This window comes from Felis catus, chromosome C2 (assembly GCF_018350175.1).
Source record: "Felis catus isolate Fca126 chromosome C2, F.catus_Fca126_mat1.0, whole genome shotgun sequence".
Lineage (NCBI taxonomy): Eukaryota > Metazoa > Chordata > Mammalia > Carnivora > Felidae > Felis > Felis catus.
Window position 1 is genome coordinate 32,042,938 of NC_058376.1, and position 18,314 is coordinate 32,061,251.

Sequence of the window (18,314 nt, forward strand, 5' to 3'; positions counted from 1 at the left end):
ATTAATAATAATGGTTATGACTAATTCTCAGTCATATTAAGTAAGTCTATTTAATCCAGTCTTCCAGTTAAACTACTTCTATTTCTAATTCTAAATATAAATACTCATGTTTAGGAAAAAAAAAAAGGAAGAAAGACTAAACATTACCTAAGTCCTCCTTCAAATTATTCTAAGAAAGAAGTGTCAGACGAGTTCTAAAAGATTCTCCTGTCAGTTAGGAAAATAAGAAAATGCTATTTATACATTGCTGGTTTATAATCATCACAGATCTAAAATTTGGCTCAGAATCCAGGTCAGTGTAAAAAGAAATGACTTAAGAACATCAAAAATACAGGTGCAGCTACAATTACATATTTGCCCTTTTTTGTAGGGTGTGTCTTTGTTCTCACAGCTGGGAGAGTCGTACTTCAAATTTTCAACAAAGAAAGCCACCACATTAAAGAACTCTAGAAAGTCCTAGAACCAAAACTGTAGCAATAACCATGCAATCTTTACTTGCCTTTCATAAAGATATTATGTGCTTTAATCTCCTGTTCATCTGTGCTCAACACATTTGGCAAAGAAATGAAAACAATGATTTGAAAACAAAGCTTAGGAAAGAAGAATCACAGAAAATATCTTAATAACCAATATCTCTTAAGACTTTACATTCAATGGGGGGGGGGGGAAGAATTGGAAGGAAGAATTGGAAAGAACGTCAGACATTCTGTTTCTGTCTTAAATTTTTGTTTTAATTACTCAATTTGAGTTTTGCCTAAAGGAAAACAAAAACAAAAACAAAAACAATTAGGATCTAAATAAGAACAGTAATTTTGAACTCAAACTGCTGATTTTAATCTATTCATCTCCCTGCATGTATAAATGTGCTTTTACCTCGTGTTTTATCAGTTTCACAGCCATAATTTATACAAAACACACAGATGGTCTTGGAAATAGTAAAGTTTCAGATGTTACAACTTCCTAGCATATGGGACGCTATCGTGGATCATCATTTTGGCAGCATTTAAATGATTTTAAAATTATTTCTACATTAACATGTTGGCATTGTTTCATAGCATTGGTATTGCAACTTTAAATGGTTTGATTCCTGATTGGAGGCACTTCTTATACTGACTCTACATTACTGACGAGTAGGGGAACAGAAGCCCTGTATTTACAGTAGATAGCACCCTCTGGACAGCAACGGGTAAATGAAGATCCAATAATGAATTAAACATTTTGGCATAAACCATAACATCTCTTCACATTTCATATATGATACAACAGGAGGTTCTAGGAATTATTACAAACCAAATTTACCACAGCAGTTTTAAACTGTTAATATCACAGAAAATGCACAGATACACACATACGCACACACACAAAAAAACCTTGAAGTCTGACTTTTCAAAATGTGAGACTACAATCACCTTCATTTTTTTTATCCATTATCTTAGATACCACATAAAAATAATGGCTTATACTCTGTGTCTGATTTCAATCTTCCCAGTCTCTTCTGAACCAGTTCTTTGAGGTTTCAACCCCTTAACTCCACTGAAACTGCTCTTGTGAAGGTCATCAGCGACTGACCACCAAGTGGTTAAACTGCATGATCAATACTCAGTCCTTACGTTATGTGTTGGAAGGGCTGCCACTGACTCAGTCTTTGTCACCTCCCTAACATCCTGTCTTTGCTTGGCTGTCCTCTGCCATCCCTCTTTTCTCACCCGCTCCCTCTCAGACTCCACTGCTCTTTCTGCCTCTTCTCCCTGAGGGCTAAACACTGAATCTCTTTTCCTTTCTACATGTAATCACTACCTTGGTGATTTCAGTCTCCTGGTTTGAAATAATGTGTACATAAGGATGATTCCCATATTCATCAGGATAAGCTACATTAGTCTATGGTAAGAAATGCTCCATGACTTAATACAACAAAGATTTCTCATTCATTTGATGTGTCTATCATGGAAAGACAGAGGTGTGGGATGGAAGGTTTGGGTACCCATAACTCAGGGATCCGGGCCCTTGAGTGTCCATGTTGTAGCTGTACTACTTGGAACATGTCCTCCTTGGCTGCTACATGGCGAAGACAAAAAAGAGCTAGAGGCTCACTCGCTAGTATTTAATTTATTTAACTTCCATACACATCCCATAAAGCTGAACTAGTCAGATTGGTTGCCCAACAGCAAAGAAACTGGGCAGCAGAGTCTTTCATTTGCCCAGAAGCAGGGGAGGATTGCAGAGTAATAAGTACTTGTCATGTCTGCCACAACTCAATTTTTTTTCTCCAGCCTCAACCTCAACTCTGAATTTCTGACTCATGTTTCCAACTGCCTATTTGACATTTCTACTTGGATATCTAACAAGTACTTCAAAATTACAATGTCCCAAACTGAGCTCCTGATACTTCTAACCCCAAATCTTCTCTTTGTACAATAAATGGCATCTCGATATTTTCAATCGCTCAGACCAATCAATTAAGGTAAGCCTGGCCTCTTCTCTTTTTCTTACAAGCCACATCCAATCTCTTAGTAAATTCTGTTGGCTGTAGCTTCACGGCAGATCCAGAATTTAACCACTCCTCACTACTTTCCCTCCTAGCAGAATGATCCAAACCACCATTTCTATCTTGCCTAGATTATTGAAAAAGCTCCCAAATAGTCTCTCTGTGTAATCATTGCTGTCCCTTCAGTGTGTTCTCAAGACAACAGAGGATTCTTCTGAGAAAACTCTGATGTTTTTCACTTCACTCAAGGAGGAAATCCAAATTATTTACAAGATCTATAAGGTCCTACACAGTCTGGCTACTACTGTTCCCCCAATATTAATTCCTACCAACCTCTCCTCTACTCAACACACACTGACCACTTTGCTCTTTAAAAAAAAAATGTGTTAGGTAGGCCCCATGTTAGGGTCTTTTAACCTATTGTTTTGTCTGCTTACTTTTCCAGGTACTTGTAGAGTTCCCTCCCTCAATTTTTTCAGGTCTTCACGAGAAGCATTTTCTGGTCACACTATTTAAAACTGAAATCCCACCCCTATCTTAATTAATCTGTCTAGCCCTTCAGTATTTTTTTTTAATTTTTTTTTCAACGTTTATTTATATTTGGGACAGAGAGAGACAGAGCATGAACGGGGGAGGGGCAGAGAGAGAGGGAGACACAGAATCGGAAACAGGCTCCAGGCTCTGAGCCATCAGCCCAGAGCCTGACGCAGGGCTCAAACTCACGGACTGCGAGATCGTGACCTGGCTGAAGTCGGACGCTTAACCGACTGCGCCACCCAGGCGCCCCTCCCTTCAGTATTTTTCATAGAACTTATTATAGCCTAGCATATTATATATTATACTATCTATTTTGGTTTTATCTATATAATCACTCACAGAATATAAACTCCAGACAGGGGACTTTCCGATTTCTGCTTAATGCTGCATCTCTGATGCTGAGAATTTTTTCATTAATTCATATTAAACACAAATAGATAATGAATCAGGAAAGATATGAAGGAGGAAATGGGTAATAATGGTTTCAGTGTGTTTGAATCATTCAGGCAGGGAAATGGAAATTACAGATAATGGTCATTAGGTGACTTAAAATACGTTTTTAAGGCAAAGTTATTATCTTAATTGTACATAAATCTAAAAAGGAATCTGTTGTCACCAGTAAGAGAAGCATTTGTTCCTATGGTCTTTGCTCCCCTGTGCTCTTGACTTCACTTCCCAAAAACAATTTTCACATACAGTTCACTTTGCCATGTGACTTTTCAACACCTCTTAAAAGTACAGCTAGGTTATTCTCAGCCCAATCACTAGAATTCTAAAACTCCTTTGAGAGACTCATTCTAATTCAGATCACTGCAAGAAAAATACTTGATTTTCTTCAAGGTCCCTAAAACCTTGTCTACTATAACCTTCTTGATTTTATTTTTCCCTATTTAATTCTCATGCTAATCTGCTAACTGGTTGTTCAGAAATAGTGCAAACATTTATTAGGGCTATGGGGTCTGTGCTACAAATTTGTTTTTCTATACCTTTAGCAGTGACTTTTCCTTATACACATATTCTCCTGGGTACCTTTATTTATTTATTTTTTTAATTTTTAAATGTTTATTCATTTTTGAAAGAGAGAGAGGGAGAGAGAACAGGGAAGGCAGGGAGAGCGTGGGACACAGAATCCGAAGCAGGCTCCAGGTTCTGAGATGTCAGCACCAAGCCTGATGCGGGGCTCGAACCCACAAACCATGATCTCATGACCTGAGCCAAAGTCACATGCCTAACTGAATGAGCCACCCAGATGCCCCATTCCTGGGTATCTTTAAATCTTGGCCAATGAATTCATAATACAGCGTATGTGCAAAACAAAGAAACTTGTAAAGGGCAATACTGTACAATCATAGAATCAATTAGAGTTCAGTTATTTGGGTGTTTCAGTAAACACTTTACAAGATAGAAAGAGGTCATAAAGAATCACTGATGTCAATAAAATGTATCATTACTCCAGAAGGCATACTCCGCTATGTGTATGACAGCAGGAATTTGAAATCCAATAATCAAGTCACGCAATTTTATTTTGAATGAGATAAATCCATCACTTAACCATCATTCAGAATGAGGTTTTATTTTTCAGACACAATATTAAACTGTACAGAACACAAAAGCCATTTGAAAAGGAGAAAGAGATTAAAAAAAAAAGTCCTGAAGTGACGTAGGACGCCTTTGGAAACATACCATATTATCGAATTTTTAACAATTTTTACTGTAGCATATGGAAGTGTGATATGCCCTGAATTATAACAATACTTAAATCATGCATAAAGGCGTTAACTCTAAGACATTAAAGTAGAAATTATAATTTGCTTTTACTAATCTCCAAAATAAGCAACATGCATTTTCCTCACTCATTTTCACGTCCACCCGGGGAAAACTGAAATATGTTTATTTTAAAAGAAGCGCAAATGGGGGGTATGTAACCTTTTTAAAACAAAACAAAACAAAGTACTTCACTTTTCTCTCTTTTCTTTGGTGAAGATATAACAGTTAGATCGATGAACGCCCCCCTCCGCTGAGTGAAATACTCACAGTTATTCGTTCATCTTTGTCATCCAGCGGAGAGCCATCTTTCTTCCATGAAATGGTGGGTTCAGGATGGCCTCGTGGAGGCTGGCATTCCATCACTGCAGGCTCCCCCACTGCCACCATGACATCGGAAGGATTTTGTCTGAAGTCATCCCGGAGTACTGCAGGAACAAGATTAAATCATTATACCCAATGGTGACATACAGTCCTTATCTCCGAACTTCAGCAAGGAGACATTTATTATAATAAACTATTAGTAATAGCCACCTCAATATATCTTGGAGAATCTATATTTACTTAGAGACATATGCAACTTAATAAAGATATCTGGCCTTAAGCTACACAACAGGGATAATGTGATATTATCTATGGGCCAGTGGACAAGTGTATTTTGCTATTTTGTGCCCTCACAGATAGCATTTGGCTTATCGTTAAGATGCATTTCTTCTCTGCCTACTGCTCACATTTTCTCTTCCATGTACTACTGAATATAACTGAATCCTCTTTTCACTTACATGACACATTGGGATGATGCTTTGTATTATTAAGTGAATTACATACACATACAAAGCAAAATAAATAGACTGCCAAACACACATTTAATTGAGTCATTTTAAAGATATTTCATATTAGTATATAAAAGTGTATAAGCATTACAGGGGCGCCTGGGTGGCTCAGTCGGTTAAGTATCCAACTTCGGCTCAGGTCATGACTCACAGTCTGAGAGTTCAAGCCCCGTGTCGGACTCTGGGCTGACAGCTCAGAACCTGGAGCCTGCTTCGGATTCTGTGTCTCCCTCTCTCTCTGCCCCTCCCCTGCTTATGCTCTGTCTCTCTCTGTATCAAAAATAAATAAAAACATTAAAATTTTTTTTAAAAGTTTATAAGCATTACAACTTAAATATGCTTATTATAAAAACTTTAGATACAATTGCAAAATGACTATGTTCAAAATACTGTGTTTTTCTGTTATCACTGAGCCAACCAAGTGTTAGAAGGACCCAGTGATGATAACAGCACCACTACCAACTTGCATCACTTTGTATCTTCTGTATTTTTTGTTTGTAGTTGTTTTTTGGTAAATATTATTTCACTGAGTCCTTAAACTTGCTCAGGATGAGAGGTATTATCAACCTCATTTATGCTATTGACCCTATATTTTATTTTATTTTTAACACTACATTTTAGAGGCAGAAACAGTTTATTACTAGCTCTCCACTGGATACTAATGTGATATTAACATACTACAAAACAGGCACTATTGTTCACTTTGTAACCATTAAAATAAAATGTGGAAAATAAACCAAATCTGTATTTCAAAAACAGTTCACACAGCAAAACTGTCCTCTGTATCTTGTAAACACAAAGAAATCCTGAATTCTTTGGCATGAGTTAGTCTTAAAACACGACTCCATCGTTTACTTGAACATAACCTCTCTTTCCACATTTACACAGCAGGCATGGAGATACATGCTTCAGTGCGAAGTCTAAAAATGTTATCTTTCTCCCACTCCATTTTCTCCCAGTGTGTAATAACATGTGAACAATTTTAGTAATCGTATTTAAGATGGTACGTAAAATGTTCATTGGTATGTTCAGTGCATAGATTGAAGTGATAAATGTTATTTATCTTTTGAAATCTGTTGAACTAAACATTTGGTACAACAACTTTATACCGGAACGAGTGTCTTCCCATTGCAGCGACATTTTAAAATGCTTTCACGGATGAAGCACTACACTGTAGAAAACTTACGCTCAGACTATCATTTCAAAAGTCACGCTTAAATTTTGGCTTCCAAACCTCAATCAAACTTACAGGCTTAGAAAATGCTGTAGTTTTCTCTTGTAATTCTCTACTTTCCCTTCCTCTATACCAGCTAAGTATATGAACACAACTGGGTAAGCTTTAACATCCACTCAAACAAAAACGTTTTTTCATCTACATATTGAGACAACTTGGGACACAACGTGACTATGTTAACACTTGGAAAATAAGACTTCAAAGAGGAGACTTTGTCCTCCTCTTAGGCAAGAATGGTAAAAGGAAAAAGAAAAGCAAATATAATTGTGTCACACTGTTGTGATTCTAATTTTAATACTGTACATTATTTATTAATAAAATACATAGACACAAAAGTAAATCTGGTTGAACTGAAAACTCCAGCTACTGTTACCACAAAGTAAACAACAGGGTTTGAAGACTTTCACTACTTATGAACTTATATTATGGTTAGGTGTTAAAATGTACCACATTTAAATGTAAGGTTTATAGAAAAAGCAAATGAATTGACCTTAACAAATACTATGTGCCTTTACGGGATTACATTATTAATCTAAGATAACACCTCTGAAAAATTTTAACACCCTTGAAACATGCAAAACGAAAATACTTTTCAAATAAAAATAAATAATTTGCACAATTTTTCTACTTGGTGAGCTTTTAAAACCAACTTAGTAACACTATATCTTATTTAAAAAATTGAGATCATATCTCAAACCAATGAATAATAAAATGTCTTTCAGAAATATCAAAGGTCTAAGATAAATCAAGTTTTTTTTTTCATTTACTATGTTATTTGAGTTTTTACAGTATAGAATGAAAAGCTAACAAAATGTAATCCATTAAAGATTGTTGCTTAGATAATGCTCATGTAATTATTTTTGCAGCTGTAAAGCATAAAACTCTAGTATTGCCTATGGCTATACGCAGCCCTGCACAGTTATGAATTTAAGATTTTTTTTCTCTATTCTATAAAAGCAACTTTCTTCCTTGCACTTGCCCTGAACATTTCCTTTTGGGGAAAAATTGTTTGTGTCACATTATAAAATGGTATTAACTTTTAGGTAAATTATCCAATTTTCTTAATTCACATGTATATTTAAGTAATGAAAAACTGAATTCAAATGATGGGCAACATTATGGCAGAAGAGCCAACGGTATCCATAAGTATTCTCAAATGCAATTCATTAGAAAAATCTCTCCTTCCCTAAACATCACTATTAAACTGAATGCATATTTTGATAGTGTGAAGTAATACGAATAGTATGAAATTCTAAAGTCTGGAACTAACTTTTGAAAAGATTTAATATTGATTTGAAAAAGAGCAAATAATATAGATACAACAGATATCCAAGTAGATATCACGTAAAATGTTATTTTTAATATTTAAAAAAATTTTTAATGTTTTATTATTTATTTTTGAGAGACAGAGACAGAGACAGAGTGTGAGCAGGGGAGGGGCACAAAGAGAGGGAGACCCAGAATCCGAAGCAGGCTCCGGGCTCTGAGCTGTCAGCACACAGTCTGACATGGGGCTCAGACTCACAAGCGATAAGATCATGACCTGAGCCAAAGTCGGACACTTAACCAACTGAGCCACCCAGGCGCCCCTAAAATGTTATTAAACAAACCACTGTTCATCCTAATCCTACATTTCTTCCACCTTTATGTAATTGTTTTATGTTCATTGGTTGGTACATAGAATTTGGTTCAACCACATTTCAGTCTTTCTCTTTCTGTTAAATTAGAAAAAAAAAAATTATAAGCCTCATTAAATGTTTGAATCTCCTAGAAGTTATTTGTCTAAAAAAACAGCTAAGATTTGTCCTTTAAAACAAAACAAAATATACAACCATTGGTCTTTCTGAAAAATTATATTCCAATTTTAACATAATTCTCAAAATAAGTAAACATGTTTTCAGAAAAGGATTCTAAAATTTAGGGTTGAATTTGCAATCTATTTGGGTAATGTTGAGGAAACTGGGAGCAACAGGAAAAAAATGTTAAGCAGATGTTAAAAATGTTTGAAGTATTATGGAGACTCTTTTAGAACCCCATGGGAAATTTTAGAACTTAATGAAACATAAAATTATAGAACAGGCACTGGTCTTTGACAACATTTAATCCTTTAAGGAGAGACAACTGTGTCCCAAGAAACTGTCACTAGCTTGTGTTATTTCTCAGGAAGAGACCAGGAGAAAACAGGGATGTCCCAACTTCCAATGCAGAGCTTTTTTTCTTTTTTTTGAACATGTCAATATTTTACTATTAAATGCAATTTACCTATCTAATCAACTGTATTTCCATCAAATCCACTCTGTTATTGCAGAAGGCTTGCCAGTGATTGTACATCAGTATATTGCAGTCTCATGTCCACCCAATTTCAGTAAGGTTCACGTGCTCCTGAAATTAATTTTGCTCCCTAATCATGTTGTGAACACCTGTGAACCACAATGCCTTCAGCTTCATGAGTCACAGAATCTTGGTGCCGTTGGGGGACTCAGAGATGGGTGATCCTAACCTTTTCTTTTAGAAATCAATCATCTAAGGCTCCTCAGAGGGAAGGGAAGCAAGTCGCATAAGTAACAATGATAACATGAACAATACATAATAATGCTAGCAATGGCCAACAATTAATGAACATTAGCTTTATAAGGAACCACACCAAGTATCCACTCACTGAGTCCTCACAGCAAGGCTAGATAGCATGAATTTATGCTTTCATTTTAAGAAGAAGAAATTTGTAAAGATTTAGTAGCAGTGCTAGAACACAGATCTTTTGTCCACCAAGGACTCTTCTCTATCAACTTGCCTACCTATCTGGTCTTATCTGAACACAATGTTCACAATTCTAAATATACAAACATCATGATATAATTAATATTTCAGCCCCTTTCCATTGGAACAGGAGTTGAATGAGAAATTTCTCTTCTGACAGTCAGCTGACTCTCTTTGACTATTTTATGCATTCTTATGTTTTTGGGTTTTTTTTCTTCCAGATTTTTCCACGTTTGGAAGACATCACTTCAAACCTTCAGTGGGATGTTGAGATTAGAATTCATCATTCAGGTTAGTATGTTGTACTAATTCTTCTCAATAATTCTGCTTTTATTTCAACAAAATGACTTTAAAAAGCTGTACAACAGTAAGTGTTTTAATTAAATATGAACATTTTAATTAGAAGTAGGAATCTTGGGGGAAAAGAGAGGACAATAATACGCAGTTCTGGGATTTTTTTTTCTACTTAAAAGACTTCTTAGTCAATTAAACCTTGCAGCAAATAGTAGTAAACTGGCAACCGGGAAAAGAAAATAATATATTAATAAAATCCTTTAAAATTAGGGTATAATAGAGGAATAAATAAAAGAGGACGATATTCTCAAAGACGTTTAGTAACAGCATGCCTGTTAAAACTGTCCACTTTAACTGCTTTCAAAATTACCTATCACCTACCTAATCTTTACTTTTGAGTAGAGATTATTCACTTCTATGATACTTCTAGTTGTCCATCTAAATGTCCACTTATATGCTGAAATTAATAAGCGATATCTAATGTCAATAATTTCAAAATAAGTATCATCCTTCCATTTAACAAATCTGTGCTGAACACATACTTTGTGCTTGGCACTTACATTATAACTTTGGTACTTTCTTTGCAATGAAGTTTATATAAATACAGATTTCAGTCAAGAAATAACATTAATCTTCATATTGTCAAAAAACGGCAATATGATAGTATTGCAAGTTATTTTGTATTAAGATATACAATACAAATCTTGGGGAGCTAGGTACAAAATACAAAATTGGGGAGCCAGATAAGTAAGTATATCATAAAGGTTTTTATAACCACTTACATTCCTACTTAGTAAGCTCACGGCATTATCCAAAAGAACACAGTGTCAGCTGGGACACAAATGTGTTCATAATTCTTTAACGCCCTTATTTTATAGTTTTTTTTAAAGTAAGCTTTACGCCAATGTGGGACTTGAACTCACGACCCAGAGATCGAGAAAGAGTGGCATGCTCTACTGACTAAGCCAGCCAGGTGCCCCCAGACTCTTTAACATTTCCTAAAAGAATAATTCCAAACTTTTAAAAACAGTTCAGCAAAGATTAATTTACAGAAAGATATCGTAACCCATTGAAGAGGAGAATTAAAATAACATGTAAAATAATATTCCATGAGGTATTATCCATCTTGTACTATCGTCTTCTAAAGCTAAGGAGTTTGATTTTTAAGAGGAGGCAAGCAAACATCAATTCTGTACAAAGTTAGGATTTCACTATAACTGTTTTCCTAAAGGATACATATTTACTTTAAATGTTGGCACTGAATACTTCTATGAATACTCTTCAATAATTATGTCATCTTCTACTTGTGTTTTTTATAGCATGCAACTTTATTTTTAAAACTTAAATTATGCTTTGGTTAAGATCCTGGAAGAAAATATGCTGGTAAAAGCATTTATTTTCTTAACTACTGGAGCTTTTGAAGATTTCACAAACCTCTTATGCCGTACCCTAAGAAAGAGCACATATTTTAAAGCAAATTATACATTCTGAAGAAGTTAAATAGTAGAGATGGATTTCAAACACCATTCAACTTTAACTAACAATGGATACAGAATGTTACAAACAGAAGAAGCTAGTAGTGGAATAAAATTAATGAGTAGTAGTTTGTTTACTTGCTTGTTAATAGAACACATGATGGAAGAATAAGCTTATGTAGACACAGTTGCATTCCTCTGTGTTCTGCTCGGCTTCAGGAACGGGGGCACCCAATGCCAGGTCTTTTAATGATCAGAATTACTTTCAGGTTGCATCCAAGGTTAAGCCACATTCCCATTTTGCAGAGACACGGATACCATAATGACCCTTTCTATGAAAAGCTCTCATGGCCGTCTGCGGTCCATACTTCATGGATTAATCACTTCACTTCAGGAATCAACAACAATACAAGATCTTCATTAGCATTCATTACAATGGCACTAAGTCATCAAGACAAAGGGAAGGCAAGTTTAGCATACTACACTTAAGTTAAAATCTGTAGTGTATTCTAGAGAAAGGTGTACATCAATGAAGATCAGCATTTAAATAGCTAACATTCAGCAGACTTGAATCTGGCGTATCACAAAAAAAAAAAAAAATGTACTGCCAAAGTAAGTCAAGGTGCTAAAATCCTAGATTCTACCTTAAAGTAGCTCACTAGATGTTTGCATTGTATATACTTTAAATTCACCTATAAATTGAATTAATTTATTAATGAAGAAAATATAGCATTTATAAAGCAGCATCTTATATGGTATTACTTGTAGTTGTGTTTATTTTAGTAGTCAAAAAACATAAAAGTCAGGAGTTTCACATCCTTCCACTGTGCTGTGATTTCAATAGGTATATTCACAATGACTCAGTTATTTCCATACAAAACAGAGTTTTACACTCTATCTTGTTAGTGTTATTATGAAGACTAATTATTTAGTGTTTGTACAGGACTTGCCATTTATATGGTGCATTACATTTGCAAAGAAGTATTACTGTTAGTCACTATGTAAGGAATTGCCAAATTTCTCAGCTGCCAGTACAAATGCAAAGGAGGACAAAGAATGCCATTGATGAGGACTTCTAAGTGCCAGAGCAAAAGTCACACTCAGGAGTAGCTTGGCAGGGTTAAAAAAACACAGACAGAATGAGGCTATCTGAGCCATGGGACCCTGATTGGGGCAAGACAGGCATGGGTTCCTTCTTTCATGAAATCCAATTTTGTATTTAGCGCCCTGCACTGAGAGAGTCCTTGATCAAAGGAATATACTCATATATTTATTGTCTGGCTCTTTGTATTCAAATGTCAGCTCTAGAAGAACTGGGAATTGTCTTTATCACTCTGTGTATCCGGTGCACAGAACAATGCCTAAGACATGGTAGGAATTCTGTAAATGTTTCTGATATTCCTTCTGTGTGCTAGATACTATGTATGAAACGGTACTAAAATTGGCATGAGTCCCACACTAACGGTGCTCCAGGTATTGGGGAATAAACAGGCAATATTCAAATAAACACAAACATACAACTATAGTTGTAATACATGCCTTGAAGGAACAGGATTGAATGCCGTGTGAGAAACTAATGAGGGACGTAATTTAGACAGCAGGTGAGGGAACACTGAGGAAGTAACAGTTAAGCTGAAGCCCAAAAAAAGCAAGTAAAATGTATCCTAGGGAAGTGCATAGCAGGCAGAAATAACGCAGGTTGAAGAAAAAAACTCGGTACAATCAACAAATGAGAAAAGACTCAGACCCTGTGTTGTGGGCCAGGTTAGCAGCTATGCAACAACCTGAGGTTGGTAGGGGAGGTAGCGGTCAGTTTTCCTGTCCACAACAGCCGTGATAAAAGGGTTAGCTTTTATTTTAATTCCCATGGTAAGCACTTCAGTGGCTTTTAAGCAGAGCTGTCGCATGAGGGAATTATCATATTTAAATATTCATTATAGCTACCCTGTGAATGAAATGGAGAGGAAAATAAGAATGGAACTGGAGAGACCAATTAGAAGGCTATTGCAGTAATTAAGGGGAAAATGATGGTTTTATACTGTTATGGTGACACTGGATTTGGTGCAAAGGGGAGAACAGAAGTGTATACTGGAGGTAAAAATCGAAATGACTTCTTGAGTAGCTGAAGTTGACAGAAATAAAGATGTCAACAATGATACCCAGGTTTCTGATCTGAATAACTGAACATGCCACTTTTTTTTATTTTATAATTTTTAAAATATTTTCTTTTTTTTAACGTTTATTTATTTTTGAGACAGAGAGCATGAACGGGGGAGGGGCAGAGAGAGAGGGAGACACAGAATTTGAAGCAGGCTCCAGGCTCTGAGCCAACAGCCCAGAGCCCGACGCAGGGCTCGAACTCACTGACTGCGAGATCGTGACCTGAGTTGAAGTCGGACGCCTGACTGAGCCACCCAGGCGCCCCAAGTGTTTTCTTTTTTAAATTAATCTCTACACCCAACACGGGGCTCAAACCCACACCCCAAGATCAAGAGAGGCACACTCCACTGATTGAGCTAAGCCGTTACCTCTGAACATGCCATTTTTAAGGTATAAGAGGATAAATAGAAATATACAAATAAATCTTTCATTGAGAAGGAATAGGAAAATTTTGTGTGTGTGTAATAATTTGAGACTATAGGAATAATATGAAAACTATTTTATCGATTAAAAAATATGGTTTTGGGGCACCTGGGTGGCTCAGTGGCTAAAGTGTCCATGTTTGGCTCAGGTCATGATCTCACAGGTTCGTGAGTTCAAGCTCTGCATCTGGCTCTGTGCTGACAGTGCAGAGCCTCCTTGGGATTGTCTCTCTCTGTCTCCCCCTCTGCTTCTAAACAGACAAACAAACTTAAAAAATAATTATAGTTTCAAATTCTGTATTTAACACAGGACTGATTTTTACCTGTCCAGACCTCTGTACTATTATATTCCAAAACTGAACTGCTAACTGATAATATCCTTGGATCAATTAATCTATATTATAACTTTTAAGATGACAAATTTTAAGTCAATTTGATGCATATTATATTATTTTAACTGAAATACTAAACAAAACTAATACATTTTGGTTATATAGACATATACAAACAAATTTATATATACATATATATGTGATATATATATGTATATATATATGCATATATATGTGTGATATATATATATATATCACACATATATATGATATGTGTGATAATGGTCATATATATGACCATTAATAAATGGTGTTTCACGATGATATCCACACTTGGCAGCAAATTGTAGTAAAAACTCATTCGGTTATTTTGTTTGGGGAATAAAACACCTCAAAACATTACAGGGTACTTCTCAGGACTGCCATAAACTAAGCTCAAATTACTATTTAAGTATAAGAGAATCAATAGCATATTATATGTTAATTACATAATTAAAATAATAAGACAGTTCACATTTGTCAGAAGTTTACACAATCTTTAAAGCATAATAAAGTTCTTTGGGGAAATGCTGAGTCATCAAACTCTTAAGCATTTGTGATTCACTCATTTATCCATTCAAAAAATTACAAGGCACTATGTTCGGAGGGGGTGACTAAACGATAAACAAGACATAGTTGATCTCTGCTTTCAGAGCACTTATTTCAGGGTTTTTCCTCTCTCTTTTTTTCCTTTCATCACAGAATGCTTTGTTCAACTGAAACTTTAGACAAAAATTTAATATGCAAAACAGATAAAGGGGGTATGGTTTCACTTCCCCATCTGGGGCTGTTCTGCAGAAGAATTCAGGCCTAATGTTAAAATGACAGATGAGTGACTGGATACATTTCCCTAGCTCCTGTACTGATACTGTATGCAGCTAGTAGGTGATAAACATAGGACTTGGACCTGGATTCACTTGGATACCAGAGCCTGAGTATTTAGCACTAAACTTGACCAGGCTTCTAAGAGAGGCATATTCAGACCTCAATCTGTCTTCTTGGTGGTTGATCAGAGAACTCCACTTTGGTGCTATGTCAAAGCACATCCAGCTTTCCCTGTCACACTGAAGTGAAATGTGGAGGAGGTTTTTCATTCCTTGCATTTAAAAAATGCCTTAAAATAGGCCTGTATTACTATCGCTTATATAATCACAACTTCATATAACTCCTCCATTTCCACCTCACCTCCAATTACAAATGAAGACCCAAAGTCAGGAGCTAAAAGGACTCAAGTTGCACAGTGAGTTACTGGACATAGTAGGACCAAAACCATGAAACAACTATTTTCATAAAGACACATTTTGTTGACGTGCCTGAGAAAAACTGGAATGTTTCCTAATTAAAATATTTCCTGGGAAACAAAGGTGATTGTAAACAAACAAACAAAAAACCAGATGTTCTTTTACCCTCTCAAGGCCAAGATGCCAGCAGCTAAACAGGAGAAGGGCTAAAAAGGAGTTTTCACATTTTATGGAAAGTCTAATCCTTAACAGTCTCAAGGGAGAAAAATCCTCACAGTTTAAAATGATCTGGTTAAAACCTCCCTAGTAATTGGGAAGAGCTGGACAAAATAGCTATTGGATAAAACACACACACACACACACATTCTCACTAATGTATCTTTGTGCAGCATAATTAAGATTGTCAATTATAACATCTCGCCCCCACCCCCAACTGCAAGGAATAGTGATAGGAAAAAAAAAACAGTCTAAATAGCACATACAGAGACACATCAACTAAACAAAAAGGGTCTTTAATTGGTGACAATCTGCCCTAAATCACTGTGACTATTTCCCAACATAATAACTTTCATATCTGTTAATTCCTTGTATCTTCCCCAATCACAGGCTGTCTGGGGCTTCAGAATAATAATGCCAAGTATCTAACAAAGCTTTCAATCTCCAAGGAACATAACAAATATGCAATCGTGTAGCTGTGTGAGCTGCCATTGCTAACAAACTATTATAGCCCTTGGGAGAGTTCACTCAGCCTTCAGCTCCTTGGCAGACAAAGTTGAAGACCTCCTTTTGTTGATAACTGGAGTCATGCTAACAAACCCTGACTTCAGGTTGCTAGACATTCAATTAGTAGAAAAGCAAATCATTTTATAACTTCTATTAAGGATGCCATCTTTACCAGTTACACTCAGGGTTTTATGAAATATAAACTTTATGCTTCTTCAGAAAGTATTAGAAGCGAGAAAGAAATTGAACACAATAAAAAACAGCTCAATAAAAATAATGCTTTATCAAAACAAAATCCTTAATTATGAATCATTGCTAAATGTGTGTGTGGTCCTATTTTTATATCAGATATCAGAAATGGAAACTGTTTACAATGGAAGTTGATTCTGTACTACAAAAGGTACATGTCCCATGGCTCTTCACCTGAACACAATGTAAATCTCAGGTGAGTTTACTGTATGCAAAACACCTGTAATCACCAGCCAAGAGGCTAAGCCAAGTCCTGGAGAGCTACCGAGGTAATGAGCTCGCGAAGCGATAAGAAACTCCGGCCAAAGATTCCTCCCAAAGGTTTTAGTTCAGAGCAGCCAAACACTGCTTTGTAATTCCTTTTTTAAGATCATAACTCTTAGATATTAAGAAACGTTTCACATGTTGTCGGCTTATTGCACCTGAGAAGGCCTAATTCATTGGTCCTCACAAACCCTTTTACTGGTGTCCCCTCCAATAATTTGAAAGACAATGTACTCTTCTCATACTTAAAAGTTGATATTTAAAAATGTAAATGGTTGCAGTATTTAAAATTTCTGGCATAACATAAACATTAAATAAAAAAAAATACTGTTCTTGCCTCTTCTCAGGACATCTGGTCAACCATAAAGACTGCCAGGAGTTGATGCTCACCATGGTCCATTGAAATGTACGTATACAGAATATTGAATAGATCTACATATTTACATATACATATACATATTCATATGCTTTTGTGAGTTGTAAATTTTACATTATTCATTTTTAAATCTCTTTGGATTTGCATCTCCATTCTAATTCCTCCCCGATTTTATCCCCATTCAACATGCTTTTATGCTTGAAAGACTTATTGCTTCTGCCTACTGATCAATCTATCACTATTCTCAGCTTTGAAATAAGGCACTGTGGAACTATTCTTGTGTTTGCTGCCAGGGAGCTTTCTGCACCTCTGCAGGTGCACCACAGAAAGACTCTGGTTGCCTGAACAGCATGTTTTTGTTTATAAAGTGCAAGAAGGGCGATTACGAAAGGCAAGGAGGGAAAGGGGAATTTCCACAGCAAAGGCACTTTCAGGCATATCAGTTCTAAGAATGCTAGCGCGAGAGAGTGAGAATCCATCAAATGCAAAACCATACCATCATACACTTTTGAAATATGTAGGTATTCTGGTTTGAAGACCTCAATAAAGCCCCCACTGCCCCTTAGTCTAGTCATCAACTTTGAAGAAGTTAGCAACTCATCAATATTGCAATTGGAGCCACTACGTATAGGCCCGGCATGTATAGATCCTCCTTCATGAACATGAAGTAACTACTCTGAGGAAAATTTTGGTTAAATTTCATAAATTTGAGCTGATGCTTCTTGTGTTTCCTATTTCTGATTATAAAATTTAAAGCAAAACAAGCTAAATGTAATTATTAACTTCAGTGACTTGAGTAAATTATCTAAGGCTTCAGATCAAAGTATAATCTTAACTGATCAACAGTCAAAACGGAATCCAATGAACACAAACTCAATCTAATGGGTAAAGAGGGCCAAATGCTTTCTCTGGAAATTTTACAAAAGACCTCTGCTTATAATGGGGAACCAATTGTTCCTGGGACCAGGTTAGCTGCCTGGTCTTTGAAAATATCCTAAACCAACTTAGAGAACCATAAAGACATTAGTAACTTTAAGGAACTTAAATAGGAAGAATCCTCTGAGTTCCTCTGCAATGCTGACAAGTTTTGGATTACTGTTCTTCTTTAACATACCCCAGTTGGAACAGC

The 18,314-nt window shown here is 35.9% G+C and overlaps 1 protein-coding gene across 10 annotated transcripts in view; it reads right to left on the minus strand.

Moving 5' to 3' along the window:
• The window catches only part of ROBO1 (roundabout guidance receptor 1), a 1,129,831-nt gene that overhangs the window by 135,402 nt on the left and 976,115 nt on the right, over positions 1-18,314 (minus strand). For all 10 annotated transcript variants that reach the window (XM_019839543.3, XM_045036748.1, XM_045036754.1 and 7 more), the window contains one exon: positions 5,057-5,214. In XM_019839543.3, the coding sequence (XP_019695102.3) occupies positions 5,057-5,214 (158 nt within the window). The remainder of the gene's footprint in view (positions 1-5,056; positions 5,215-18,314) is intronic.